Source organism: Ictidomys tridecemlineatus, chromosome 3 (genome assembly GCF_052094955.1).
Source record: "Ictidomys tridecemlineatus isolate mIctTri1 chromosome 3, mIctTri1.hap1, whole genome shotgun sequence".
Lineage (NCBI taxonomy): Eukaryota > Metazoa > Chordata > Mammalia > Rodentia > Sciuridae > Ictidomys > Ictidomys tridecemlineatus.
Window position 1 is genome coordinate 20,170,091 of NC_135479.1, and position 27,296 is coordinate 20,197,386.

At 51.2% G+C, this 27,296-nt stretch overlaps 4 protein-coding genes and 1 long non-coding RNA gene across 12 annotated transcripts in view; 4 read left to right on the forward strand and 1 right to left on the reverse strand.

Annotated features, from left to right (window-relative positions):
• LOC101954516 (signal transducer and activator of transcription 5B) overlaps positions 1-2,563 on the forward strand; it is a 63,877-nt gene extending 61,314 nt beyond the window's left edge. For all 5 annotated transcript variants that reach the window (XM_078042010.1, XM_078042011.1, XM_078042012.1 and 2 more), the window contains one exon: positions 1-2,563. In XM_078042010.1, coding sequence (XP_077898136.1) covers positions 1-127 — 127 coding nt within the window. In that variant the 3' untranslated portion in view covers positions 128-2,563.
• Positions 1,714-19,841, reverse strand: LOC144376028 (uncharacterized). The gene is made up of 2 exons (XR_013436023.1): positions 19,238-19,841; positions 1,714-16,527 (listed from the first exon to the last, which is right to left on the reverse strand). It is a non-coding gene; the product is annotated as an uncharacterized LOC144376028 (long non-coding RNA).
• Positions 8,569-13,186, forward strand: Ghdc (GH3 domain containing). 3 transcript variants are annotated; one of them, XM_021724243.3, is made up of 9 exons: positions 8,569-8,976; positions 9,409-9,722; positions 10,004-10,131; positions 10,277-10,778; positions 11,156-11,348; positions 11,458-11,529; positions 11,604-11,737; positions 12,096-12,181; positions 12,425-13,186. In XM_021724243.3, the coding sequence occupies exons 2-9, from the start codon at positions 9,422-9,424 to the stop codon at positions 12,641-12,643; spliced, it is 1,635 nt and encodes a 544-aa protein (XP_021579918.2). In that variant the 5' UTR covers positions 8,569-8,976; positions 9,409-9,421; the 3' UTR covers positions 12,644-13,186. The 3 variants fall into 3 exon arrangements, with proteins under 3 accessions (XP_021579918.2, XP_013212394.2, XP_040124702.2); XM_013356940.4 differs by having other exon boundaries at positions 8,572-8,976; positions 10,010-10,131; XM_040268768.2 differs by lacking the exon at positions 8,569-8,976 and adding an exon at positions 9,033-9,240.
• Positions 15,104-16,565, forward strand: Hcrt (hypocretin neuropeptide precursor). The gene is made up of 2 exons (XM_005321873.4): positions 15,104-15,310; positions 16,096-16,565. Exons 1-2 carry the CDS (start codon positions 15,290-15,292, stop codon positions 16,465-16,467), a joined length of 393 nt encoding a protein of 130 aa, XP_005321930.1. The 5' UTR covers positions 15,104-15,289; the 3' UTR covers positions 16,468-16,565.
• Positions 18,891-27,296, forward strand: part of Kcnh4 (potassium voltage-gated channel subfamily H member 4) — an 18,183-nt gene continuing 9,777 nt past the window's right edge. For both annotated transcript variants that reach the window (XM_005321872.4, XM_078042005.1), the window contains exons 1-7: positions 18,891-19,322; positions 21,156-21,389; positions 21,737-21,883; positions 22,000-22,127; positions 22,956-23,199; positions 23,511-23,668; positions 26,505-26,712. In XM_005321872.4, the coding sequence (XP_005321929.2) occupies positions 19,247-19,322; positions 21,156-21,389; positions 21,737-21,883; positions 22,000-22,127; positions 22,956-23,199; positions 23,511-23,668; positions 26,505-26,712 (1,195 nt within the window). In that variant the 5' untranslated portion in view covers positions 18,891-19,246. The remainder of the gene's footprint in view (positions 19,323-21,155; positions 21,390-21,736; positions 21,884-21,999; positions 22,128-22,955; positions 23,200-23,510; positions 23,669-26,504; positions 26,713-27,296) is intronic.

Below are 27,296 nucleotides of genomic sequence, written 5' to 3' on the forward strand. Positions count from 1 at the left end.
TCCTGATGCCGTCCTTGACACCGATGGGGACTTCGACCTGGAAGACACAATGGATGTGGCCCGGCGTGTGGAAGAACTCCTAGGCCGGCCCATGGACAGTCAGTGGATCCCTCACGCACAGTCGTGACCCGATCTCGCCAACTTCAGCTTCTTCATCCTCGCCTGAGGATTTACTCTTGTGGATGTTTTAATTCCATGAACCGCTTCTCCTTGGATACAATACTCATAATGTGAAGTGTTAATACTAGTCGTGACTTTAGTGTTTCTGTGCATGGTGGCACCAGTGAAGGGAGTGAGTGTGTGTGTGTATGTGTGTGTGTTTGCACGTTGTAGTGTTTCTGTCCCTTGCTGTCCAGAGTCTAGCTGCAGCATTGAGGCCACAATGAGGCTGTGCTTGTTTTTACCTTGTGCAAAAAGGCAGTTAGTTCTGTGGACCCTGGAACTTGGCCGTGTGTTTTAAGGATGGCTGAACTTGGACATGCTGAGGTTCAAGTAAAAGAAGGACAAAGGGAGGAAAAGGTACTTCCTCTCTAGGGAGCCTTTGTCACTCTGCCAGGCAATTGATACCATCACCATCTCTGCTTGTCTTTTAAAATGTAGAGAACTGCCTTTTGACCCAGAAAGCCAGTCCTCCCTCCTCCCCTCGCCCCACCCCTGTGTTTGCGGATAGGGATGGGAAAAGGGGTAGCATGCAAGATGGGGCAAGGGAAGTCACAGGTTTGCTGATGGGTTGTGGCTTTTTACACAGCACTGAGCCCATCTTAACAATCTCTTTGTCCTTCTCTTCCCTCCTCCCTTCCTCCCCTTTCCGACTCTCTGTCTCTGTCTCTGTCTGGAATTGCCAGTCGGTTCTTCTGTGTGTACACACACAGACACGTTTGGCAAAACAGAGGAAAGGAAAGAAGGTCACATAACTGAGAGCTTACAGGGTGATGTCCTTTGTGTTCTGGCCAGAGCGCACGGCATGCCCAGCCTGGCACCCAGAGTGTTGCCTCGTTGCCCGGGCAGCTGCTCCTCTGTGTGCTGTCTGCCCCTCCTCTGCATGAGTGGAGGCCCAGCCCAGGCTTTCTAAAGGCTTGGTTTGGATAATGACTTTTTGCAAATGTCTAATGATGTTTTTGTTTCTGGATTGGGTCTTTTTTGTTTTCCCTTTCCCACCCTAATTTGACAGTAAAATTCTTTCTCCCTGCACCAGGTACTGGGCCACTCCTACCCCGTTCACCTCTTCCCTTCACTGTCACATACCATGTCTTGAGGAGGAGGTGGCAGGAGTATGGCCTGAGCCTGGGGCCAGCTTGTGCAGAAGGTGGCCACTGGCTGCAGGGTGCTGGTGTCAGAAGTTGGCAATTGGGGAAATGCACTCAGCAGGTTGGCTGGGAAGTTTGGTAAACTATAGAAATAAAACAAAACAAACCGTTTCCTCTGTAGTACACCAGAAGGGAGGGGCTGCGGCAGGCAGGTGGGAAGAGGGTAGAGCTTACGGGTAAAGCCTTCAAGGCCCCCTTGGCCCCCTCTCCAAAAGAAGGGCAGGACCACACCCAGGAGAGGATGGCCCTAAAACCTTATTTTTATACATGTGAGTAAATAAACAGATATTTTTTTTACAAAAATAACTTCTGAATTTATCAGTGTTTTGCTGTTAAAGGAAAATACTTCTCTGTAGTAAATTATTTATTGGAAGATGACTTTTTAAAAGCTGCTGTTTGCCTTGGCTTGGTTTCATACACTGATTTATTTTTCTATGCCAGGCAGTAGACTGCCTCTGGAGCAGGCTGACCCTCCCCGATACCCAAAATGGCTGATGGAGGAGTCCTGAAGCCCTCCCTCCCCCTCAAGATCCGATTCAAATCACAGTGGGTGTGTTGGGGACAGGTGAAAACCAAAGCCAAAGGCTCCAGGACCCAGGCTTAAAGAGCCCTTCCCTGCTGTCACTCAGATGCTTCCCAGCACCTGCCTCTGAGTGGCAATCTCTGTGCCAGCAACCCGGGCAGGGACAGGGACAGGGATGTGGGGCTTGACACACTTTCAGATTGGTGGTAGACACAGCCCCATGGCCCATGGAGGGAAGAGCAGCCTGGCAGTCACAGGCAGCTCCGAACTCATTCTGTAGTTGGGCTGTGGGGTTGGGAGGAAGGGTGCTGAAGGGTGGCTTCCATACAGTCGTTGAGCTGTCCTCAATTTTACTGAGGCTGTGCCTAGAGATGGGAGAGGCTCTTCACTGAAAGGTGTGTTCACTGTCTGCATTCTGTTTTCTCTCTTTGCCCTGTTCCTGCAACCACAAGAGGCCATGGCAAGTCTTGACCCCACCTCTCTCCCACTCCCAACACACACACCCCCAGCCCTCAGACATCTCAGCACACGTGCAGGGTTTTGTAGGGGATGGAGGGAGACTCAAAGCGATTATCACTTAAAATGAAAGTATACTTTTTATAATTTTTCTTTTTTAAAACTTTGTGAAATTATTTCAGATACATATTTTAGTGTCAAGGCAGAATAGTATATAGCCACCAAAAAAAGTATTGTGTATTTTATGTCACAATAAAGGCTTCCTCTCAAAGGACAATATTGATCCCTGTTTTTATTGCTTTCCTTCATGTGGCAAGGGAGGGTGACTTCAATAGAAAAAAAGTTCTAAGTCATCGAAATGACTGGAAAAGGGAACTAGTTGGGAGTCAGCATTGGAGGGTGTCTCAGCTTTGGTGGCAGATAGGGGAGTTCTCTTTCTCTACCTGCCTCTCTCTCTCTGTTCTCTCTCTCTCTCTCTCTCTCTCTCTCTCTCTCTCTCTCTCTCTCTCTGGTGCTGGGGATCAAACTTAGGGGCACTTTACTTGAGCACCCAGCCCTTTTTTATTTTTTTGAGACAGGGTCTCACTAAATTGCTAAGGCTGGAACTTGTGATCCTCCTGCCTCAACCTCCCAGGTTGCTGGGATTACAGGTGTGCTTCCCCACACCCCCTGGCAGATGGGGTGTCTCTTACCTTCCTGTTCATGTAGCCTTCACATCTGAGCCTCTGCACACTCTTCTGGTTAGAAAACCCATTCTTCAAATTCCACACATTAGGATGCCTCCCCTGTGTGTGTGTGGAAGGAGAGTTCCTTCCTGAGAGGCTTGTGCTGGGGGAATCTGTCATGATCAGACGTTGGTTTTTGCCACACCAAAGGTATCCCAAGATCATCATGAAATACAAAAGAACGTGGAGGAAGGCCCTGAATAGCCTTAAGCTGACTCTGAAAGGACAAAGAGGAGTTAAGGAAGGTGAAGGCATTCAGCCAGAGGAACTAGTGCAAGTAAAGGCCTAGAGGCGAGGGGAGCGTGATCTGGCTGCAGTAAAGGGTATTCAGTGTGAAGTTCTGGAACTTCAGTGCCTGTCAGCATCTCCTGTGGGGCTTTAAAGTGCAGGCTGCTGGCCTGCACCCACCGCTGAGTTTGTGGTCAGCAGGTCTGGTGTAGAGCCCCAGAGTTCATATGTCTAACAAGTGGCCAGGGGGCGCTGGTCCAGAGGGCACACTTTAGGAAACATGGCAGGGATGCTGGGAAGCAGGCAGGGAAGAGGCCACAGGGGCCTCATGTGCCAAGCTGAGTTTAAACTTCACCTGGAAAAAAAAATGTTAATGTAATATACCATATCAATCAGATAAAAAACAAAAACCAGCCCGGCACGGGGGGTGCAAGTGTGGTTTCAAATGAACCATGGACCACAGCATGTTAACATTCTATGGATCCTCTAGTCCAAGGACTCTCTCTCTCTCTTTTTTTTTTTTTTTTAACCCAGATGTGGTGGCACACACCAGTAATCCCAGAGGCTTGGGAGGCTAGGGCAGGAGGATCAAGTTTGAAGTCAGCCTCAGCTTTTAGCAAAGCCCTAAGCAACTTAGCCAGACCCTGTCTCAAAAAGGGCTGGGGATGTCAATGGGTTCAATATCCAATACTAAAAACAAAAACAAAACATGATCATTTCAATAGATGCAAAAACCCCACAGGTACCATCATACTTATTTTTCTTTTCTTTTTGGAACCAGGGGCACTTACCCACTGTTTCAGTCAGCTTTCTCACTGCTATGACTCAAAGACCCAACCAGAACAACTGTAGAGAAGAAAAAGTTTATTTTGGGGGCTCATGATTTCAGAGGTCTCCATCCATGGACAGCCAGCTCGATTCCTTGGGGCTCAAGATGAGATAGAATGTCATGGTGGAAGAGTGTGGCAGAGGGAAGCAGCTCACATGGTGATCAGAAAGCAGAGAGAGGTCTCCACTTGCCAGATACAAATATAAACCCCAAAGCCATACCCGAAATGTCCACGTCCTCCAGCCACACCCTACCACTTCAGTTACCACTCAGTTAATCCCTATCAAGGGATCAATCCACTGAAAGGTTAAGGATATAACCTAATCATTCTCCTCCAAACCTTGCATGTCTCACATGTGAGTTTTGGGAGACAACACATCTACACCATAACCACTGACCCTTATCCCTAACCCTTTTTATATTTAGAGCCAGGGTCTCACTAAGTTGTTGAGTCTGGCATTGAACTTGGGATCCTCCTGCCTCAGCCTTTCAAGCCACTGGCTGGGATTACTGGTGTGTGCCACCACACCTGGCATAACATCATAATGATGAAAAACTGGGTGCTTTCTCCTAGGATCAGGAATAAGACGAGGAAAAAGAACACAAGCGGTGAGAGTGCTATTCCTGATCTAGGGGAAAAGCATCAACTTCATCAAAATTAAAAATGCTTGTGCTTCAAAGGACACTAGCAAGAAAATGAAAAACACCCCACAGAATGGGAGCCAATATCTGCAAATCATATATGTGATAGAACATTTGTATATAAATATGTAAAAAGTCTAACAACTTCATAATAAGACAACCCAATTTATTTTTATCATAAATATGAACTCATTAATCAGATTATCGAATAGGTTTCACTGTGACATTTCCTTTTATGCATATATTGTGCTTTAATTATACCTATCCTTCTAATTATAACCTGTCTTGCCACCTTCTCACTTCCTGCTCCCTAAATAGCTTAAAAGTTTAAGCTATTTAAAAGTGAGTAAATTATATGAACAAACATTTCTCTACTAAAGATATACAAATGTGTGAACCACCTGGCACCCATGTAATCCCAGTGATTTGGGAGGCTGAGACAGGAGAATCACAAGTTCAAAGCCAGCCTCATTAATGGCAAGGCACTAAGCAACTCAGTAAGACCCTGTCTTTAAATAAAATATAAAATAGGGATGGGGATGAGGCTTAGTGGTCGAGTACCCCCAAGTTCACTCCCCATACCAAGAAAAAAAAAAAAAAGATACACAAATGGCCATAAACACATGAAAAGATAAGCAACATCAGTATCAGTAAAATGCAAATAAAAACTGCAGAGACACCAGTTCACACCCATTAGGATGGCTATAATCCAAAAGTTAGATAATAGCAAGTGTTGGCAAGAATGTAGAGAAATCAGAACCCTCATATAGTGCTGGCAGGGATGTAAAATGGTACAGTCTCTTTGGAAACCAGTTTGGCAGTTACTTAAACAGTTAAACAAAGTAACTACATGACCCAGCCATTCTGCTCATAGGTATCTACAGAAGAAAAACAAAAACATTTATCCACAGAAAAACTTGTCCACAGACGTGCATAGCAGCATTATATATCATGGCCAAGGAATGGAAACAATCCAAATGTCCATCCACTGATGAATGGATAAACAAAATAAATATCCATAACTGGAATGTTCGCAATGAAAGGGAATGAAGTACTGATACACAGTACTACACAGAAGAACCTTAAAAATATCCTGTTAAGTGAAAGAAGTCAAATGCATAAGATCACATAGGATTACGATTCCACTTATATAAAATGCCCAGAATTGACAAATCCATGGAGGCAGAAAGTAGATTTTTGGTTGGTTAGAGGATAGGAAGGTTGGGAGAAACGATAGTTAAAAGATACAGGGTTTTGCCTGGTGTGGTGGCACATACCTGTAATCCTAGAGGTTCAGGAGACTGAGACAGGAGGATCACGAGTTCAAAGACAGCCTCGGCAACAGCGAGGTGCTAAGCAGCTCAGTGAGACCCTGTCTCTAAATAAAATACAAAATAGGGCTGGGGATGTGGCTCAGTGGAGTGTCCCTGAGTTTGATTCTGCCGGTTATCAGTTCTGCTCCCTCACATGGTGAAGTATAACATTAGAGAAGTATGCTGAGGCAAGCATATAAAGCAGGGTTTATTTAAAAGGAGGTAACATGGACTTCTCCCTGGTGGGAGAAGGGGGCCATAGTTGGTATTCCGGTATCCCAAGAAGTGAAGGTGTTCTGCCTTTTTATATGTCCTAGGCTTCCTTTGTTCTTCTGCTCTGCTCTCTACCCCTTATCTCTCTCCTTCCTGCTTATGTAACTAGGCCCAGGAGGTGCTGAGTGGGATGGCCAAAAGGTGGGAAACAGGTGGGCTGGAGTGGCGGAGGAGGAGTGATCCAGGAAGGAAGGGGGCAGGAAGGGGGTGTGATTAACAACTCCTTCTAGGGAGGGACAATCCCTGGGACAGGTTACCTTAGCAACAGATTGGAGCAGGGGCCAGTTAGCTTGATAAGGGTTAAGAAAGGGCTCTGAAAGAATTAACATTCAATGCCTCCATTCTCTGGGTCTGACCCTTGCCTATCTGCCTAATTCTGGCTTCAATTTCAATACCCCTCTTCCCCCAAAAGGTAAAGGGTTTTAAAATTGTTTTAGATGTTGATGGACCTTTATTTTACATATTTATATGCAGTGCTGAGACTAGAACCCAGTGCCTCTCCTGTGCTAGCCAAGTGCTCTACCACGGAGCCACAACTCCAGCCCCAAGGGGCTTGTTTTTGAGATGATGAAAATATTATAAAATTGACTGGCCCAGCATGGTGGCATATGCCTGTAATCCCAGCGATTTAGGACACTGAGACAGGAAGATCACAAGCCTGGATTGCACAGCAAGACCCGGGGTGTGACTCAGTGGTAGAGGGTCTCTGGTTCGATACCCAGTGATACTGTTTATAGGTGACTGAGTTCGGCTCCCTCAAATGTTGAAGTCTGAACCCTAGAGAAGCACGCTGAGGCAAGCATAGAAAGCAGAGTTTATTTAGGAAGGGGTAACATAGACTTCTCCTGGGAGAGAGAAGGGGGCCATCGCTGGTATCCTGGTATCCCAAGAAGTAAGGCCTTCTGATCTTTTTATATGTCCCAGGCTTCCTTTGTTCTCCTGCCCTCTTCCCCTTATCTTCCTCCTTCCTGAGTAGTGACTAGGCCCAGGAATGCTTGGTGGGGTGGCTAAAAGGTGGGAAACAGGTGGGCTGAAGGCGGAAGGACAGGATGGTGCAGCCCCAGGACAAATTAATTATCAACTTTATATCTCCCTGTAGGGAAGGGCAATTCCTAGGACAGGTTACCTTAGCAACAGGTGGGAGCAGTGAGAGGTTCTTGATAAGGGTGGAGGAAGGGCTCTGAAGGAATTAACACTTCAGTCCCTCAGGGGACAGTCTCCAACTCCCCCCCCCCACACTCACTCAAAATTGGCCTCCTTGATCTGACCTGACTCGATTTACCTATACTTGACTACCTGTCTAATTCTGGCTTCACCAGTCACACACACACCCAAAAAATGTTGTGATCGCTGCATGTTATCTGTGGATATACTGGAATTGAATTGTACACCAAATGGGTGATTCATACTCTCTAGATTATATCTAATAAAACTGCTGTTTAAAAAAAAAAAAAAAAAAAACGAAAGCAAAAGCAAAGGGAAAAAATGAGCAAAAGTGAGGTGGGGCTGCCAGAGGGTGAGAGCAGATCTGTTTAAAGAGACTCAGCCAGCTGGGTGGAGGCACACGCCCTGCAAACCCAGGAACTCCAGAGCCTGAGGCAGGAGGATCACAAGTTCAAAGTCAATCTCAGCAATTAAAGAGGCCCTAAACAATTTAGCGTAGCCCTGTCTCAAAATTTAAAAAATAAAATAAAAAGTGCTGGGGATGTGACTCGGTGGTTAAGCACCCCCAGATTCAATCCCTGGTACCAAAAAATAAAAAATAAAGAGACTCAGCAGGGAAGAAAACTGGGATTCTCAGCAACCTGGAGGTGAAGGGTTGGAAGCAGGGTATTTTGAGGGTCCAAGACAGTAATACAAGTGGAGGGAGGGTTTAACATGGACAGAAGGGCATTCTGCTTCTCCTACCTGAACTCGGGAGCGTAGGAGCTCCACTTTTGTGAATGCCTTGCTCCAAGTTGAAAAATTACCTCCTATCATAATGATATAGGAAGTTTGTTCTTCCTTGAGATAAAGCCAATAAGCCAACACAACTCCAATTTCCAGGTAAAGTCTGGATGAACCAATGTAACCAATAGTGCTGTCAAGTTGTCTTATTTAAGGACTAGTTGTTTCTCTCAGAATGTGTGTAATCAATTGTACCCACTTGTCAATAGAAAAGGATGAGAATTCCTTCGGTCTTGGCAATTTCTTAACAGATTGCCTATGACACACATCACATGCTGGCTTAATGCTTATTCAATAATGAAAGTGTTTTCTGTCTTGACTATTTTTTTTTGGAGAGGATTTCTGCATTGGGAGAAGATTTGGGTTTTTCACAGTTCTCAAGTTTGAACCTGCTCCTGGATGGAGCGTGCCTCACTCACAGCTCAAGCTGTTTAATAGCGTTCTTTTCCACACTCAGCTTTCTCTTCCTTTGCCCCAACAAATTTGAGGATCATGCTACTCTGGCCCCAACTCCCTGGTCAGCCAGCCTGAGCCAGCTCCCAACCGGCTCTTAGGTGACCTGTCCCTTTAAGAGCACCCCCCCTACTCCTCCCTGCTTGGGCGGATTTCCTCATCAGGGCCCAGCCCTTTAAAGCTACAGCGCCATCCTTCTTGCCGGATTTGCGGATGTGTGTCTAGCTGGAGGCACTGAGGGGCCCCGGTGCTAGCAGTAGGCAGAAGTGAGCTGTGACAGGTACACCTGGGTGTGGACCACTACCCGGGGCTCAAGAGGGACACGGAGCTGGGACAGGGAGGATCCCGAGAGAAAGCAAAGCCACTTTAAGCAGCCATGATGTGCCAGGCCCTGTGGCCAGCCCTCTCTGTCCCTTCTGAGGGAGACATTATTCTCCCCCCTCACCCCCACCCCTGTACAGATAAGGAGGTGAGCTCAGAGCAGCTAGCTGGATTCCCCAGGGCCCCACAGCTAGCAAGCGCCAGAGGCAGGATCTGAACTCTGGTCAGTGAAACTCCAAAGCCTTGGTGGTCTGTCTGCATCACCTGCTGGACCTGGTCCTGGCTTCTTTCCAAACTTCCTTTTCCCTGGGCTTTCCTGTGTGCAGTAGCACATGGGGAAGGAATGGGTCTCTCCTCATGCCCCCATACTTGACCTCCTTTCTCCTCCCAGGAGCTGCTTGGAGATGCTGCTATGGCTGCTGCTGCTGCTGCTGCTGCCGCCGCTGTTACTGCTCGTCCTGCTGTTCCTGCTGCTGCTGCTGCCCCCATTGGCCATGCTAGGACAGAGGTCTCAGGAGGCTGGCCTGTCCTGGCTTGCCAGCCTCCAGCACTGTGTAGCATGGAGGGTCCTGAGCTGGGCAGCCACCTGGCAGCAGCAGAGACTGGAACATAATACACTACACGTGGGCCAGAGCCAGCAGCAGGCCCTGATGTGGTGTCTGCAGAGAGCCCAGAGTCCCCTCTGTCCCCCTACAGGGAGCACAGGTGTGTTTCACAGGGTCTGGGGAGGTGAGCCAAACAGAAAGAAACCCCACAGGATAGTCATATTCCAGAACCTGAAGCCCCCTCCCCTGCCTCCAACACGCTGTGGCCTGGCCTGGAGACCTAACCAGGCCCTAGGATTGGCTTTCTTGTTCAGGATGGGTTTTCCCATCCAGGGCCTTGTATGTAGATCCTCTCTCCAAACCTATTCCTGGGTCTCAACAATTTTTCTTGAAATTCTTGGGAAACTGTGGCTTCCTGAGGAGTTTCTGATGTCTTTGGAGGTATAGATATGAGCATCTTCCGGAATCATCTCCCTTTGACCAAAGTCAGCCAGGCTCCGGAGGAAGAAAATGGGGAGCAGCTCCTGCCCCCTACTTCAAACCAGTACCATGGGGAGGCCTCTCTGCAGGTAAACTGGAATGGCCAGAGCCCACCCCACAGAAACCCCTACTTACAGCCAAAGCCTCCCGTTATGATAGGCAAAGAATGCCCAAACTGGTGGCTCTGGGTCTGGCCCTGTGGCCGGGCTGACAGCCTCTTTCCTCTCCCTCCAGGCCACTTTGCTGGGTCTGGTAGCCCTAAACAAGGCCTACCCAGAAGTACTGGCTCCTGGAGGCACTGCCCGTGTGACCCCTACGTCCCCATGGCCCAGCCCCCTCCCCTGGCCTGGGCATATCCTGGACCAGGTGAGCCCCCCTGGAACCAAGGACCCTGGGGCCCTGCTGCTGGAAGCACTGAGGTCCCCAGGGCTGAAGGCACTGGAGGCCGGAACAGCAGTGGAACTCCTGGACGTCTTCTTGGCCTTGGAGGCTGATGGTGAAGAGCTGGCTGAGGCCATAGCTGCTGGGACCTCAGGAGTGCCTCTTCCCTGTCGGGCAGCTGAGCTACGGGAGGCTCTAGAGCAGGGACCCCGAGGACTGGCCCTTCGGCTCTGGCCAAAGCTGCAGGTGGTGGTGACTCTGGACGCAGGAGGCCAGGCTGAGGCTGTGGCTGCCCTTGGGGCCTTGTGGTGCCAAGGGCTAGCCTTCTTCTCTCCTGCTTACGCTGCTTCTGGAGGTCAGCTGGACGCAAGGGCAGTGAGGTGGGGTCGGGGCAGAGGCCACGCAGCTAGCTGCCATGTATGAGCCCCACATGCTCATCTTTTAATCCTCCCAGCACCCTGTGGAGTGGGGCTCAGCAGCTGTCTATCTGATGGAAGCACTAAGGCTCCCCAGGCAGGAGTATTGCAAGCACCAATACATGCTCCAGCTCAGCTCAGCTGCCTGCAGAGCCGCTGCACACGCTGCCTTTTCTAGTTAGGGCCTAAAGGCAGCAGCCTGAGCCCCAGGGAGACAGGAATGAGGGGTACAAGGTTAGCAGCTCAGAGGATCAGGGCCTGGGTCCCAGGGTGAGACCCCACCGGATGACAAGAGAGTTGCTCTCGCTCCCCACAGGGGTGGTGGGCCTAAACCTATGGCCAGAACAGCCCCAGGGGCTCTACGTGCTTCCCCCTGGACCCCCTTTTATTGAGCTGCTTCCAGTCGAGGAAGGAGCCCAAGAGGAGGCCCCGTCTACCCTTCTTCTGGCTGAGGCCCAAAGGGACAAGGAGTATGAGCTGGTGCTGACTGACCACATCAGGCTTGCCAGGTGACCACCTGCCCAGCTGCTGCAGCCTCAGGCTCTCTGATGCCCTCATTAGCACTCTGCTGGGGACAGGGCCTTGAGCTCACCCTCCCTCCCAATCCCACCCCATCAGGTGCCGCCTGGGTGATGTGGTACAAGTGGTTGGTGCCTATAATCAGTGTCCGATCGTCAGGTTCGTCTACAGGTAGGTGAGCCCAGGAGTGCTGAGGGGTTGTCCCTGTGCCTGGGCTCTACTGCCTCATGCTTCCTCCTCCCCAGGCTGGGCCAGGCCCTGAGTGTTAGAGGAGAAGTTACTGGAGAGAATGTGTTCTCTGAGGCCCTGGGCCAGGCGGTGGGCCAATGGCCAGGAGCCAAGCTGTTGGACCATATCTGTGTGGAGAGCAGCATTCTGGGTAAGCGTCTCCACTCGCTACTGCCTCCCATTCTTGAGTTGGCTGAACCCTCAACCCATACCTACAGTGCTAGGAGACCTCTGAGAAGGAGATAAGACTCAGCTGCCTTTGCCATGCCTAACAAAAGTCCCTCTCCATATCTAACTCCCGTCCTTCCTGCTGTAGTTTCCACCCATTTTCTTTCCTGGTCTGTCCTCTATTTATAGTTAGGCTCTAGGTTCCCCTCCATTCCCTACCCAAGAAATTCTCTTATCCCCCATGAACCTCAGAATGTGAAAGAACAGATGGAGCAGAGGGCGTTGGCTTTGGAAGCGCCCTATTCTCAGGAAGTGTGTGTGCATGTGGGGTTTGTCCACAGATTCCTCTGAGGGCTCTGCTCCGCACTATGAGGTGTTTGTGGAGCTGAGGGGGCTAAGGAATCTGTCGGAGGAGAATCGAGACAAGGTAAAAGAGACAGGGATGGGGTCTGACTGCATGGCCCCAGGGTGCCATGGAGACAGGGGATGATGGGGAGAGGGAGGTAGGGGAGGAGAAATTCCTTTCTGGAGCTCTGGGGAGGGAGAGATGGGTCCCACGACCCTCTTGGCACACACTAAACTCACACACACATGCCAGGTGCAGTCATGCACATCTTATACTCACCCTTGCGACCACACATCAGCCTCACTCAGGCCACTCTGCCCCCAGCTTGACCACTGTCTTCAGGAAGCCTCCCCTCGCTACAAGTCCCTGCGGTTCCGGGGCAGTGTGGGCCCTGCCAGAGTCCACCTGGTGGGGAAGGGGGCCTTCAGAGCCCTCCGGACAACACTTGCTGCCTGCCCCTCGTCCTCCTTCCCTCCTGAGATGCCCCGGGTCCTTAGACACAGGCATCTGGCCCAGTTCCTGCAGAGGAGGGTGGTGTCCTAACCAAGGCCCACCTATACTGCCTGGCTGTCTTTGGAGGTCACCTTGCTCTTTCCTCTGGGGTCTCCCTGCATGGGGAGTTCTTGATCAGAGACCTACACCTGCCATCAGCTTTTCAGAGCTGCTGGGCCTTAGAAAGACCTTCGCCTAGTTGGCCAGCTCTGAAGTGAAGGTTTGAAGGGTATAGCAGAGATCCCTGCCCATATCCCTCTGGGCCCCGCTAAAGGACACTTCAGTGCTTCCTGTGTCCCAGCTTGACAGTGCTCTCCGGCTATAGCCTTGGGCCTGACTAGTACACGGGGTGGGCTGAAGGTAGGGGGATGGGGTCATGGCCCCCAGAGCAACAGAAGTTGATGAATAAAGACCTCAGCACCATTGTTCCTAAGTGGGACAATTTTTATCTCTTGGGGTTCACCTTCCAGGTGGTGTCCCTGTCCTTTACAGCAATAACCCATTCACTGATGTTTCTGCTATCAGTTCTTCTTCTTTCCTGTTCCCTCATTGTATTTCCTGGATTTTCTCCCAAATAAACCATTTGCACCCAGATTCTTGACTCTGTTTCTGCTTTGGGGAAACTGTATAGGGTCCCTTCATGCTGCTCCTACTAGCTGCTTTGCAGTGGGTCACCTTTCTGCTCTGAGCTCTGGGGTTTCCCCCTACTCTTTGCTCTAGACTGGATTAGGCCCCAAGACTGTGTGACATAGGATCCTTCAGGGACTCCCACCAGGGGCTAGGACAACCTAGCAGATATGGAGCCCTCTTTTGCCCTGCCTGTTGCCACTACCCCAACCTAAAGGTAGAGGAGCTGTTCCCAACTTCCCCTACCATGCCTTAGCACCAGTCCCTTTCCTGACCCAGCACCCACAAATCACTTTCATGGTAGGCAATGGGGAGCTATAATTCAAATCACAAAGAATCGCTGTAGGAGGCAACCCCAGAGTCATCTGGGTTAAGTGTCCATAGCAATGGCGAAACATCCTCTTGAGGCTGTGAGACTTACCCCAGGCCCTGCAGCGCCTCCTCAAGAAGAGCACCACTTGGGGCTGGGGATGTGGCTCAAGTGGTAGCACGCTCGCCTGGCATGCATGCGGCCCGGGTTCCATCCTCAGCACCACATACAAACAAAGATGTCGTGTCTGCCGAAAACTAACTAACTAAATAAATAAATATTAAAAATTTCAAAAAAAAAAAAAAAAAAGAAAAAGAAGAGCACCACTGCTCTGGATCAGCCATCCAGCTTCTAATTGGGCCTCTGAATTGCTTCTCAATTCCATGATCCTAGAGGCAGGCCCTCCTCCTACCCAACCAGCCCCCACATTATCCCATGACTCCTGATAAATCCTCCCTTGGTGGCTCCCCTTCATGGAATACCAATCAACTTGACTGTAAGACCCTTGACCCAGGCTCTTACTTGTCTAGCCACCTTTTCCCCCTTGCTCAAGAGAAAGCCTGGACTATGAGGACCAGCCCATCCACATCTCATGTGGGGGAAGCACTGTCACTTCCAGGTATTTGCTCACATCATCCCTTCTCCCCCAACCTACCTGAAGGAAATCTGTTTTTCATTCAAGGCCTTCAAGGACTCCTACCCCACCCAGGTGGAAGGAATTGGCCCAACTTTACTGACATCTGCAGTAGTCCTTCCTTCTATGGAATTTTCCTTATGCCCAGACTGCTATCCCACCTGGACTTATACACTCCTTAAAAACAGGGTCATGTCCTAGGCACACAGTTGCTTCTGTGTCCACATGGGGCCCAGCCCAGAGCAGAAGCTCAATAACAGTGCTCTGAATGAGAGAAGCCTGGGCCTGGAGGTGGTCACACCCTTCAGCCCACGGGGGCTCACTCCCTGGAGATGGAGGAGTGGGATAACATCCCTCCCCTCTGGGCTGCCTGGCCCAGAAGACAGCAAGGGAGGAAGAAGCTTTCTACCAGCTTCTGGCAGAAACTAGACTTGGCTTCCTTTCCTCCCACTGCCCACCATAAGTCTCCAAGGTTTTCCATTGCGGAGGCTGGTGGAAGGGGCAGAAGGGAAAGAGAGCTGGGGGGGAGGGAAAGGACAGCTCAGGAACCGTTTCCATGGAGGAAGAAGGCCCTGGAGCCTGACAGATCCCAGTGACACGAAGTAATGCGGGGAGAAGTCTGCTATGACTGCATTCCCTCAACACAAGGTGGATGGTGGGTCTCACCACTGCCTCTTCTCCAACCCTTAATTAGCAGCTGCCCCCTCCCCCATTGTCCCAGGCCAGCGCCCCAGCCAAGGCCTCTATTGTGCACTCAGATTCCTGGGTGCAAGGTGGCCTAATTAGTGCCCGGAGACCACCCCATCTCCAGGGAGCAGGCAGACAGGCAAGAGGGAGACCAGTGGCACAGTGATCCAGCACTGGCCTCTGAATGCACGCCTCAGGGGCCATTCCTTGGGCCCAGCCTGGAGACGGCCCCCCTGCCCGATGCTAATCTTAGATTCGCCTTTGTCTAGCTCCAGAGTGGACGCAAGTACTCATCCCTTGCCTGCCACCTCGGAGCACTATAAACCCCATGCCCCTGGTAGCAGGTTGCAGTTGACAGCCTCAAGATTCCTGGCTACTTGGACCACTGCACTGCAGACACCTCCTTTCTAGAAGACCCCCACGGAGAGCTCCAGACACCATGAACCTTCCCTCCACAAAGGTAAAGACCCAGGGACCAGGGAGGCTAGGAAAGTGCTTGCTCAAAGCGCTGTAGGATGACAAGAAAGCTGTCAAGACCATCAGTGTCTCCACTGTTGATCTTTCCTATGGGGGCTCTGAGGCAGAGACTCTTCTTAGACTCTTAGAAGTAAATCTGCCTTAGTTGTCACTGGGTCATTTTCTGTTTCCTAAGAGCTCATGTTTATTGACCATCTACTATGTGTCAGGTGCTGGGTTTACACCTGTCATCTTGTCATCCCCCCAGCAGCCCTGAATAGTAGGGATTATCTACTATCCAGTTTACAAGTGAGGAAACCTTGTCTAAAGACCGTGGGAAGCTGGTTCAATGCCATGGTGGTCAATTTCTCCTGCAAGGGAGCAGGCAGAGGAGACAACAGCTTGGAGTCCTGCCTGTCCCCAATTTCCACATGTTGACCTTGGGGCAAAATGTGTGTGTTGGGGGAGGGGAGTGACACTAAATAGGGCCTCTGTTTTCTCCAAGTATCCAACTTCTTGTGCAGACAGAAATGCCTATCTTCAGGTGGTAAACTTTGGAGATTCATTCTGACCAGGCCGGCTCCCGAGGAAATGCTCATCATCCTGGTTTTCTCAGGATGAGCTGGCAAAGGAGCCAGTTTAGACAGCAAGGGCAAGGAAAACCAAGGGACAGTGAGGAATCAGCACAGGTCAGAAGCAGACGCAAATCAAGCAGTGTAGGGCCTGGGTGTGAGGTGTGATTGTGGACCTGGAGAGAAGACCCTCAGCACCCTTTCTCCACCTCCCCAGGTCTCTTGGGCCGCTGTGTCTCTAGTTCTACTGCTGCTGCTGCCACCCGCGCTGCTGTCGCCTGGGGCGGTCGCGCAGCCTCTGCCCGACTGCTGTCGCCAGAAGACTTGCTCCTGCCGTCTCTACGAGCTACTGCACGGCGCTGGCAATCACGCAGCCGGCATCCTCACGCTGGGCAAGCGACGGCCAGGGCCCCCGGGCCTCCAGGGCCGACTGCAGCGCCTCCTGCAGGCCAGCGGCAACCACGCAGCCGGCATCTTGACCATGGGCCGCCGCGCAGGCGCAGAGCCAGCGCTGCCTCCCTGTCCCGAGCGCCGCTGTCCTACCTCAGTCGCCGCAGCTACCGCTCCCAGGGGACCGTCTGGAGTCTGAGCCCTTCTTCAGTCCTTGTCCTGGTCCCATCCTTTCCCCTCTGTTCTCCAATGTCAGCCTCTAGAGAAACGGCAATAAAGATGAGTCTGTTCATGTGACTGGTCTCTGTTCCTCTGTGTCACGTCCAGCCCTCCAGGGGGGAGGGAGAGTAAAGACAAAGGGGTGGGGGGCTGAGATTGTGGCTTAGTGGCAGAGCGCTTGCCTGGCACTTAAAAGGCACTGGTTCGATCTTCAACACCACATAAAAATAAATAAATAAAATAAAGATATTGTGTCTATCTACAACTAAAAAAAAAAAAAAAAAAAAAAAGACAAGAGGATCTGGGAAGCAGCTCCTAGGAGAGACACCCAGGAGGGGTGGGAGAGCAAGAAGGCTGCATAGGAGAACAGAATCCAGATGGAATGGTCTGGAATCCAGATGGAACTTGTGGGACTCAGTCTGCCCCAAAGGGAAGGCATATGAGCTTCAACAATGAATCTTCCAGAGTGGCTGCTGGGCGGGATAGAGTGTGAAAAGCAGTGACAGACCAAAAGGGAGGTGGATAAGTTCGCGCAGCCTGGATTGTGAAGGCCCTCACAAATCATCAGGCTTTGATCTTTATTCTGCAGTAATGGAAGTCATAAAAAGATTTTTAAACAGAGGTGAGGCAAGGTTTTTCTGCAACTCTAGCCAAAGATGCCCATTTCCCCCAAAATTAACATGTTTAAGTCCTAACCCCTAGCATTCAGAATGTGACAGTATTTGGAATCAGGGTTCCTTGCAGATGTAATCAGTTAAGATGAGGTCATACTAGGATGGAGTAAACTTCCAATTCACTCTAAGTGGTGTTATAAAAGAGGAGAATTTGGACACAGAAATGCACACAGGAAGAATCCAGGTTAACATGTAAGTAGAGATTGGAGTGATGCATCTACAAGCTATGTAACACCAAAGATTGCCAGTAGCTAGGGGAGAGGCATGCAACAGATTCTACCTTACAGCCTTTGGAGAAAATCAACCCTGCCTTCACCTTAATCTTGGTTCAACATCTAGCCTCCAGAACGGTGAAGCAATAGATTTCTGTTGTTTAAGCCACCTGCTTTGTGGTAACTTGTTATGGCAGCCTAGGAAACTATTAGGACATTCAAAAGTAAAGACAAAAAGATGTGATACTTTTTAGCAATCTAACATCCCAGATAATGCCCAGCTTAAATCCTAAGAGGGGACTGGAGGGAGGTGTTTATTTTTTTTTTTTTTTTTTTTTTTTTTTTAAAGAGAGAGTGAGAGAGAGAGAGAGAGAATTTTTATTATTTATTTTTTAGTTCTCGGCGGACACAACATCTTTGTTGGTATGTGGTGCTGAGGATCGAACCCGGGCCGCACGCATGCCAGGTGGGCGCGCTACCGCTTGAGCCACATCCCCAGCCCTGGAGGGAGGTGTTTAAACTGCTTATCCAGGTTCCCATTTTTACTGGCTTAAGCTGCTTTGTCCCAGGAAGCAACCACACTCAGCCATCGAACTCTGCTTTCCCAATAATTTTCTGTTTAGGTAGTGAAAAAGTTTTGTGTCTGGGTCTTCTAATTTTCTCTTGTGGCTATACTGGGTCCTCTTGGAGAAAATTAAAGACTCTAATTCATGGGCTGGGGATGTAGTTCAGTGATAGAGTGCTTGCCTAAAATGTGCATAGACCCTATGTTCAATCCCTGGTATTAAAGAAAAAAGAATTTTCACCTGTGCACTCTTGAAGATTTGCAAACCGTGTCTCTGTTCTACACTTCAAAACTACCTTTGGCTGTCCCTAACTTGCCTCTCAGATTCTCTTCCACCTGAAAGGCAGCAGAGGAAAGTGGGTTAAATTAGGACTGTAAGAAGAGGGAGAACAAGAGGCACTCCCCCTTCAAGACACTCATTTGTGCCAAAGATAGACATTAAGCTTCAAAATACTCACAATAATTGCATAAGGTAAGAATTATGAGCTCCATTTTACAGATGAGGAAAGCAAGTCTCTGAAAGGCTGTCCGACAAATAGTGTCCAGATCTAGGATTCTATGTGGCAGACTCCAAAACTCTTTTCATTTCAGCCCGTGTGCTCAGAAGTAGAGCTTGCCAGGGTGCCCTACGTAAAATGAGGCAGAAGGCAAGAGCTACCTGCGTTTTCTAGGAGTTGGGGTTCCAAATAATCCCCTGTGTATTCACATCCACAAAACTATGCTCTTAACCCTTGGTATCTGACACTGGAGCATAGGGGGAATGCTGTGAAATATCCCAACTCCGGCAGGCGGCACTGTGTATCAGATACCAATTCCAGCGTGGGCAGCACGCGGGGGAAACCCATGGGGTGGAGCCACAGGAACAGCCAGGGAACCACGCGTGGGGGCGTGGCCACCATGGCAGGAGGGCGTGTCTGCTAACCAAGCCCTGCCCCACCACTTCTGGCCTCCCCTCCCGGTGGGCGTGTCTCCAATTCTTTCCCCGAGAGACTCGCGTGGGCCGCTCCCCTCTGGGAGGAGGGGTGCTGGTATCGCTGGCGGCCCCTCCCCGTGTGGGGCACGTGGCGGGAGCGGGCCGAGCCCAGGGGAAAGAACCTGACCCGCAGGGAGGTGGGGGGACCGGGGCGGCGCCGAGCGAAGCTCAGAGCTACTGGGTTCTGAGCAGAGAGGCGGCTGCTGCGGCAGCGGCGGCGAGAGGGAGGGAAGGAGGCAGGCGGGCGCATGGGGTGCCCAGGTCCCGCCGGCAGCGCGCCCCCTCCGGCCCGGCCGCGCTGATCGCTCAGCGCCTCGAACCCTCACCTCGAGGCCATGCCGGTCATGAAGGGGTTGCTGGCCCCGCAAAACACCTTCCTGGACACCATCGCCACCCGCTTTGACGGCACGCGTGAGTGGGGCGGAGGCTGCGGCTGGAGGTTCAAGCTGGGGGCCAAGTATCCTTAGGGCCAGGTCAGGTCTCCTGGATGCGGTGAAGTCGAGGAGAGAGAATGGAGTTAAGGGTCGAGGGACTCCTGAAGCTTGGTGAAGAAACAGGGAGCGGAGCGCCCTTTGAGGGGAGGAGGGGAAAGGGCCAAGAGCTCAGGGAAGATGGGAGGGTCAAGGTTAGGAGGTGTGACTGGAGACACCAGAGGCTCTCTAGGCGGCAAAACTGAGAGGAGATTTGAGAATCACCCACTTCCGGGCAGAGCTGGGCTTGGGGGCGTGTATGGGGGGTTATCTGAGACCTGGAGGTGAGACGAAGTGGCCAGGCGTTCTAGGGACGACTCCTAGACGATTCCAGCTCCCTTTTACCCCACAAAAAGGTGAAAAGATCAGACTTCGGCAGGACCTAGCATGGATTAAGGTCACACGCCTCCAAACCGTGGGGCGTCTGTGTTTAAGATGGATGAGGCGGGAGGGGGCGGTCCTTGCGATGGAGGGAACTCCCAGCTCGCCCACCGGAGCTCGGGTCCCAGGTTCAGCACCTTGGACAGCCACACAACTCCTTCCCGGCCTCTTCTCCCGCCATTCCCTCTCTCTACTCTGAAGCCCAGAGATCTCCCCCTGTCCGCCTAGGGAACCCTGACCTGGATCGGGAGGGTGGCGGAACGGTACCCGAGGGCGGAAATCGAGCCGCCAGTGCCCTACCCGCCTCCCCCCACACACACACCTTCCTTGTTTCCATAGCGCCCATCACCGAGGCAACGGGCCCTGGGATGGAAGAAGGAGGCTGCACCCAGGGCCCAGTGCCTCCCAGGCACCCTTAGTGTCCCCGTCAGCCATCCCACCCCCTGAAAGTCACCTTTCCTAAGGCCCCAGAACTAGTTGTGTCTTAGGGCCCATCCTTCAAATGATTGTGTCCCTGGATGACCCACAACCTCCCACCCATTGGAGCAGGAGGGGGCCAGCTCAGGTTCTGATTCTGGAGGTTGCTGAAATGCCACTCTCAATGCCCTCTCCAGTCTGACTCTGAGCAGTGGGGGCAGATCCCCTGAAAATAGCTAAAGGAATGCTTAAAAGTGGGCCTTTCCTGGAAGACAGGAATGAGGACATTTCTCATCACTGTCTTACCCCCACACTAAGGAAATTTATGAGTTTGGAAAATTTCTGCTTTTTGGTTTCCTAACAATAAAAGGGTGTGATGTCATCAGAATCTTTGCCCTGCTCTCTATAATAGCATAACAGGATGGTGGCTATGGATGTCCTTCCAAAGCTGAGTGAATGTGGGGGAATCATTTTACCTTCTCACAGTAGCACTTACTAAGTGCCAGGGCATGTCCTCCCCAAACGAATTGATGTAACTCTCACAACCATGCAAAGAAGGTACATTGTGTCCCCCTTTACAGATAAGGAAACTGAGACACAGGAAATGTAATTAACCCAGGTCACAGTCAGTATGTGGCAGGGAAGTGTACTGTAGTCCATGCTCTTACCCACCATGCTAAGCTGCCTTCTACAGTCACAGCTCACCAGCTTGAAGGCAGGGGGATGGACCACATGGCCTCTTGGGATTTCTTCTCCAACCTTCTAGTATCCCTGCCTCATTTCTAGGCTTGAGTTTTTATCCCTTTGCTCTGTCTCTTGTCCTTATTTCAGAATATCCCAAAGGAGGATCAGGAACCACATGGAAGCCCAGGAAGCTGGTTCAGTGACCCCTAGCTACAACTTGGGGCAAATGCTGCCCCATCGGAAGTTAGTTCTTCTCCTGGCCTGGACTTACCTTGACCTTTACCTTCCACAGACAGCAACTTCCTCCTGGCCAACGCACAGGGCCCACGAGGCTTTCCCATCGTCTACTGTTCCGACGGCTTCTGTGAACTCACTGGCTACGGCCGTACTGAGGTCATGCAGAAAACCTGCAGTTGCCGGTTCCTCTATGGCCCAGAGACCAGTGAGCCAGCCCTGCAGCGGTTGCACAAAGCCTTGGAGGGCCACCAGGAGCACCGAGCTGAAATCTGCTTCTACAGAAAGGATGGTGAGAGGCCCAACCAGCCCTGTAGCCCTGCCCAGACCTCACCCAGAGTGCACTGGGCATAGTAGAAGCCTAGGAGCGCTCCTCATACTGTTACAAGCTGACTATGGGACTGAGTGCATTCCTAACCCTCTCTGGACTTTTGTTTCCCCATCTGGAAGATGAAAAAAATTAACCAACAAAATCTCTGGGGTTAAAAAAAATCTCTGGGGTCCCTTCCTTCCATCTCCCAAAAGGAAGGTGAACCTTCCAAAGAAGGCCTTTGACTATGTCCAGCAAACAAGGGGGACCAGGGAGAAAGATGTGGCATGAGGCTGCTCACTCCTCCCTCCCTCTCTCCATGCCCACAGGCTCAGCCTTTTGGTGTCTCCTGGACATGATGCCCATCAAGAATGAGATGGGGGAAGTTGTGCTGTTCCTCTTTTCTTTCAAGGACATCACCCAAAGTGGAGGCCCAGGACTTGACCCTCCAGGAGCCCATGGGGACAGTAATCATGGTAACTGCAAGCCTGGGCAGGAGACATGAAGTCCTTGCCTAAGGTCACATAAGACCTCTCCCACACAGCATCCTGAGATGTGTCCCAACCTATCTCCATGCCCTTCTTCCCAACAGAAAACTCCCTTGGTCGGAGGGCTGCCAGCTCAAAACTTCGGTCCACCAGGAGGCAGAACCGGACTGTCCTACACCGACTGACTGGTCACTTTGGTCGCAGGGGCCAGGGAAGCATCAAGGCCAATAATGTGAGTCCCCCCCATCCAACATCGGCCAAGTCATCCAGCCTTAATTCCTTGCTACTGTCTCCCTGTTTCCCTGCCTGCAGTCTCTCTCCACTGGCTCATTCCTCTGTCCACCCACTTCCCTTATACTACCCTCTGCTCCAACCCATAGTCCCCCACACCTCCTTGCTTCCTTAGGTGACTGACATTTCTCCAGTGATGTGACAGGGATGAGGCTCTAGCAGTATTACATTATCTCACCCTGAACAATGAGGTTATGTCAGTGGGCTGCGGAGGGAGATGGTTAAAATCACAAGCTGCTGTGGTCCTAGGGAGAAAGCCCCCGTTTTTCTGGGTCTGGCATCTTGCCCTGTGCACCACCTCCAAAGATCCTGATAAAGCCAAGGGATGGAGTCTCCTCTCTATAGTCTGTTAAAGATCTAGGGAGTGTGGTAAGTGGTGCTAGCCTCCCCTCCCCTTGGGACATGCCCGTCACCCACCAGGACCCCAGAACCCAGGAGGAATTTAAGGGAGAATTAGTGACCCTTCAAGCTAGGGCTCACATCCAATTTATCATAACCTCATTCTCAAGTAGGGTGAGAGTCAATCCTTATAGATACTCCCCACAAAATATGACTGGTTAAAAAGGGGGTCTGGGCAGTAGCTTAACAGAGAGAAGGAAATGTCAGGTGCTAGCCTCAGAATCTCTCTCCACACATTCTATCTCAGACTCTCATGGTTGCCCTTGCAATACCCACCATCGCCCTTCCCCCATCCCCTGCCCCTCCCTTTCCCCCAGCCTTGGCTCTTTTTCCCCCTAAGAGTTCCCAACTGCCATCTCTCTCCCTTTAGAATGTGTTTGAGCCAAAGCCATCAGTGCCTGAGTACAAGGTGGCCTCCGTGGGGGGATCCCGCTGTCTCCTCCTCCACTACAGCGTCCCCAAGGCTGTCTGGGATGGCCTCATCCTCCTTGCCACCTTCTATGTTGCGGTCACCGTCCCCTACAACGTCTGCTTCTCAGGCGATGACGACACTCCCATCACTTCAAGACACACCCTTGTCAGTGACATTGCTGTGGAGATGCTCTTCATCCTGGGTCAGACCCCCTGCCTTGCTGACCCTGGAGGGTGGGCTGTGGGGACCCATTCAACCCAGCCTCCCTCCATCGTGGGCCTGTAGGACCCAGACCTTTCTGGATCTTTCATTGATTGTGTGCCCTGCCCCTGTTAGCCTTCAGCCTTGTGACCTCACCTTCCTAAGGACCAGCCAGAGCCCAATCTTTCTCCATTCCTGCTTCCTCCTCCATACTGGGTTCTCCAAGGTTCATTCCATCTTCCCCAGCTCCTTGATCCTTTGGCCTGCTTTTGCAGGCCAAGGCTGCTTAGTAACAACCACTTGCTCCCTCAGATATCATCCTGAACTTCCGTACCACCTATGTGTCCCAATCCGGCCAGGTGATCTCTGCTCCTCGTTCCATTGGCCTCCACTACCTAGCCACCTGGTTCTTTGTGGATCTTATTGCCGCTCTGCCCTTTGACCTGCTTTATGTCTTCAATATCACCGTGGTGAGTGACCCCCATCCAACCATGTGCCCTAGTCTCTTTCTTCTGCATGGAATCTCCCAATAGAGCATCAATCCCAAACTCAGATGTATTCCTTCCCATCAACCCATCTGCAAACTTTCATCAGCCACCTGCTGTAGGTACTGGGCTGGGTACTGGAAAGAATCTGAGAGGGTCTGTGCTTTTGGAGAGCTCAGCTCACAATCTTTGAGGGAAGCTGAGACAAATGAAAAGCTAACTATGGCTACCAAGGCGGCATTGGTCTGATGCCAGATGAGTGGTACTTTTCACATTTTTTATTTAACAAACAAATGATGAGCATTTAGCTGTCTGCAAAGCACTATGTGGGGCATGGTCACTGTGGGGAAAAGGGACAAGGATTTAGTCTCCAAGTCTCTGTGTAGGTGAGGGGGACATCAGGGACAGAAGAGGGTGAATGGGAGTAGAAGATGGGGGCTGGGTATTGCTGCATGGGAGCTGGACTGACCTTGGAAATCCAGGATGGAACATGACCCTGTGAAAACATGATCTGAAAGCTGGCCAGTGCCCGGGAGGCAGGAGCACCCACTGGGCAGAGGCTGGGGTGGTCTGGGAAGGCAGGGTTCCTGAGGGAGGCGGGAGCAGAGCTAGGCCTTAAACCGTGAGTAGGATTTGGCTGGCAGGAGACAAGGAGAGAGAGCAGTTGGGGGAGTGCAGTAAGTCAAGCCCAGGAGGTAGAGGCTATGGGGTGGGTTTGGAGACCCAGCATTCCAGGACCTGGGTCCTCACCTGGGACTGCCTGGAGATGCCCTAAGTGGTTGGCACACACCCGGTCAGCAGATAGTAGGTCTCCTGGAATCCAGGTGAGGCAGTCCCACCCTGTGTCCCCAGGCCCCCCTTGGCTGTTGGGAGGGGAGGTGGAGAGCAGCTTCCCTGTGTTCTCCCTGCTGCACTCAGCTATAGCAGGAAACCACCTACACGCAGCCGGATTTAACTAGCCGCCAACGGGCTGTGGGCCTCTTCTCCTGGCAGTGCACATGTGTGTGCATGCTCCTACACACGTGTGTGTGTGTGTGTGTGTGTGTGTGTGTGTGTGTGTAAGTCTCCCCAAGGCTTCGGCCATTCTGAACAGGGCTTCCCTATCCATCCCCAGGCATGCATCCACCCCTCTGTGCCCACCAGGCAGTGTCAGCCTGGCAGATGGCTGTCCTTAGGGGAGAGCCAGAGCTGCAGGAGCCTCTGCCCTTCTCTCATGCAGTCCTCCTTTCTCAGATACCTTCAGGAACACTTTAGAGCTCACTACTTTCACTCATATCATCAAATGAGAGATTCACTGTAACTCTTCAGGAAAGGTTCTCTTATCTATCTTCTCCAGGTGTTGACAAGAGGCTCAAAAAGGTTAAGCAATTTGTTGGAGGTCACACAGTTAGCAGTGGCAGGCAGGAGATTAGAACCAGATCTTCAGAATCCAAGTCTACTAGACTGGTATACCCACCTCCCAGGTAACCTGGGTACCTAAGTGAGTGGTTTAGGGGAGATGAGAATCAATGCTGAGGGGCCAGAGAGAGAGTGGAAATAGAGGAGATGTAGGCAAGGCACCAGCAGAGCCAGAGACTTAGAGTTAAACCAGGAACATTCCAGTTTGAAGAGATTCAGAGGAGGATTCTTAAAGGTGTGAGGCCCCGGGGCAGGTGACTGGGAGAATCCCTAAAGGACTCAAATTTGGAGCCAAGAACTCTGGGGGCTGGGAGAGCCCATGGCTCACACCAGAGAAACAAGGCCAACTCCTTTCCAGTTCTTTCACCTAAAATGAGAGAAAATGGCATGAGGTGGTCCAGGAGCAGTGTAGGGTCAGGGCTATGGGGAATGCTCCTGGAGGCCCCTGCTGGGGCAGTAGGGGTCTTCACATCACATCCCAGAGCCTCTAGCTCCAGCTGCCAAGCTGCGCTCACCCACAAAATAAGCCCCATCTGCTTCCCATCTCCAAGATTAGAAGAGCAAATTGAAGTAATAACTATTATAATGAAAATAGGAGTCTGGGGGTTGGGGTATAGCTCAGTGGTAGAGCACTTGCCTAGCACAGCAAGGCCCTGTGTTCAAGCATCAATACTGCTAAATAATAATAATCATAATAATAGAACTTGGGGTAGTATTAGTGAAGGCTCACAGGACCTGGACTAATAGCCAGTGGCTCCATCCACTTCTAGTTTAGCCCAGGAGCCCTCAATCCCTGCTCTCCTTGTCATCTTCGGCTGATCCACAGAGGGAAGGGAGGGTCCCTAACCTTTTCTAGTCCTGAAACTTCTTGCCTGTTCCCTCCCCACCATGTTTCTCTGTGTCAGTTGCCCACCAGTGACAAACAGCTCTTGCCCACAGTTGATGGTGCCTAGGACACTGGAACTTTGAGCAGGGTTCTTGAAGAGATCATTTGGACTGGTTCCTGAACCATCCCACTTTGCTGTCAGTCAGTCAATATCTGAGTCTCAGCTTCTTTTTCCTGTCTGTGACACTGAACAAATCATTAGCCTCTCTGAGCCTTAGTTTATTCATCAGCAAATTGGGAACAATGATAATCAAATCAAAAGCACACATTTTTTTTTTTTTTTATGAGAACGACAGATGCTTAGCACAGGGTCTGGCATACACAGGAAGTCCTTACCTGGTGGCTAAATATGCTCTTTCCCCACTGCATTTCCTGGCTATTTTCTCCGGACACTAGGAATACTTTTCTTTCTGCAGCCTCACCTGTCTCCAGGGTGTCTGGCGGGAAGGGCCTGGGTGGGGACCCAGGGCTATGTGAGGGCTCTGAGGAGGCGTGCCTGCTGACATCCTCCCCGGGCCACCACCCTCACCCCTGCAGACCTCGCTGGTGCACCTGCTGAAGACGGTGCGGCTGCTGCGGTTGCTGCGCCTGCTGCAGAAGCTGGAGCGGTACTCGCAGTGCAGCGCTGTGGTGCTCACGCTGCTCATGTCCGTCTTTGCACTCCTTGCTCACTGGATGGCCTGCGTTTGGTATGTCATCGGGCGCCGGGAGATGGAGGCCAATGACCCGCTGCTCTGGGACATTGGTGAGCCACCAACCCCAGACTTCCCACCTGTCCCGCCTGATCCCCAAACTGATACTCTCCACCAGGACTCACCACCCCCCAAACCACAATTCCCCATTCATTCAGCATACATTCCCTGAGCTCCTTCTGGATCAGGCATGGGAATAAAGTCAAGGGCTCTACCTTTCGGGAAGCTCAGCATAGCAGGGAAGTAAGGTCAGCGATAAGTGACCAAAACACAGTGTGGGAAACACTCTGATGGTGGGGGAGTGTATTTTGGACAAAGGAAGTGGCATATGCAAAGATTCAGAAAGAGCTTGGCCTGTCCCTATCACTTTCTCCTTTTCTAGGCTTAAAGGCCACTGACCAGGAGCTAGCCCTCAGTGTTCCCTTAGAGGGCAGGTCAGATCCTGGGGAATTGTCCTTGATACCTCTCTGTCCTTCACCCCACACCCGGCCTACCATGTCAGATATTACTTCTCAGTATTCCTTGGGTCTGGCCTCTTCTCTCCATCTTTTTTGCCCCTTCCCTCACCCTGTCTCTTACCTGGGCTTCTACAATGGCCTCCTACTATCTCCCTGCCCGTATCTTATCCCTTCTCAAT

Coding starts and splice junctions, on each gene's coding strand:
- Ghdc (XM_021724243.3), top strand. CDS start 9,422: ATGCTGCTATGGCTGCTGCTGCTGCTGCTGCTGCCGCCGCTGTTACTG. Junction 11,349..11,457: donor GACCACATCAGGCTTGCCAG/GTGACCACCTGC, acceptor CCACCCCATCAG/GTGCCGCCTGGGTGATGTGG. Junction 11,738..12,095: donor TGTGGAGAGCAGCATTCTGG/GTAAGCGTCTCC, acceptor GTTTGTCCACAG/ATTCCTCTGAGGGCTCTGCT.
- Hcrt (XM_005321873.4), top strand. CDS start 15,290: ATGAACCTTCCCTCCACAAAG. Junction 15,311..16,095: donor TGAACCTTCCCTCCACAAAG/GTAAAGACCCAG, acceptor CCACCTCCCCAG/GTCTCTTGGGCCGCTGTGTC.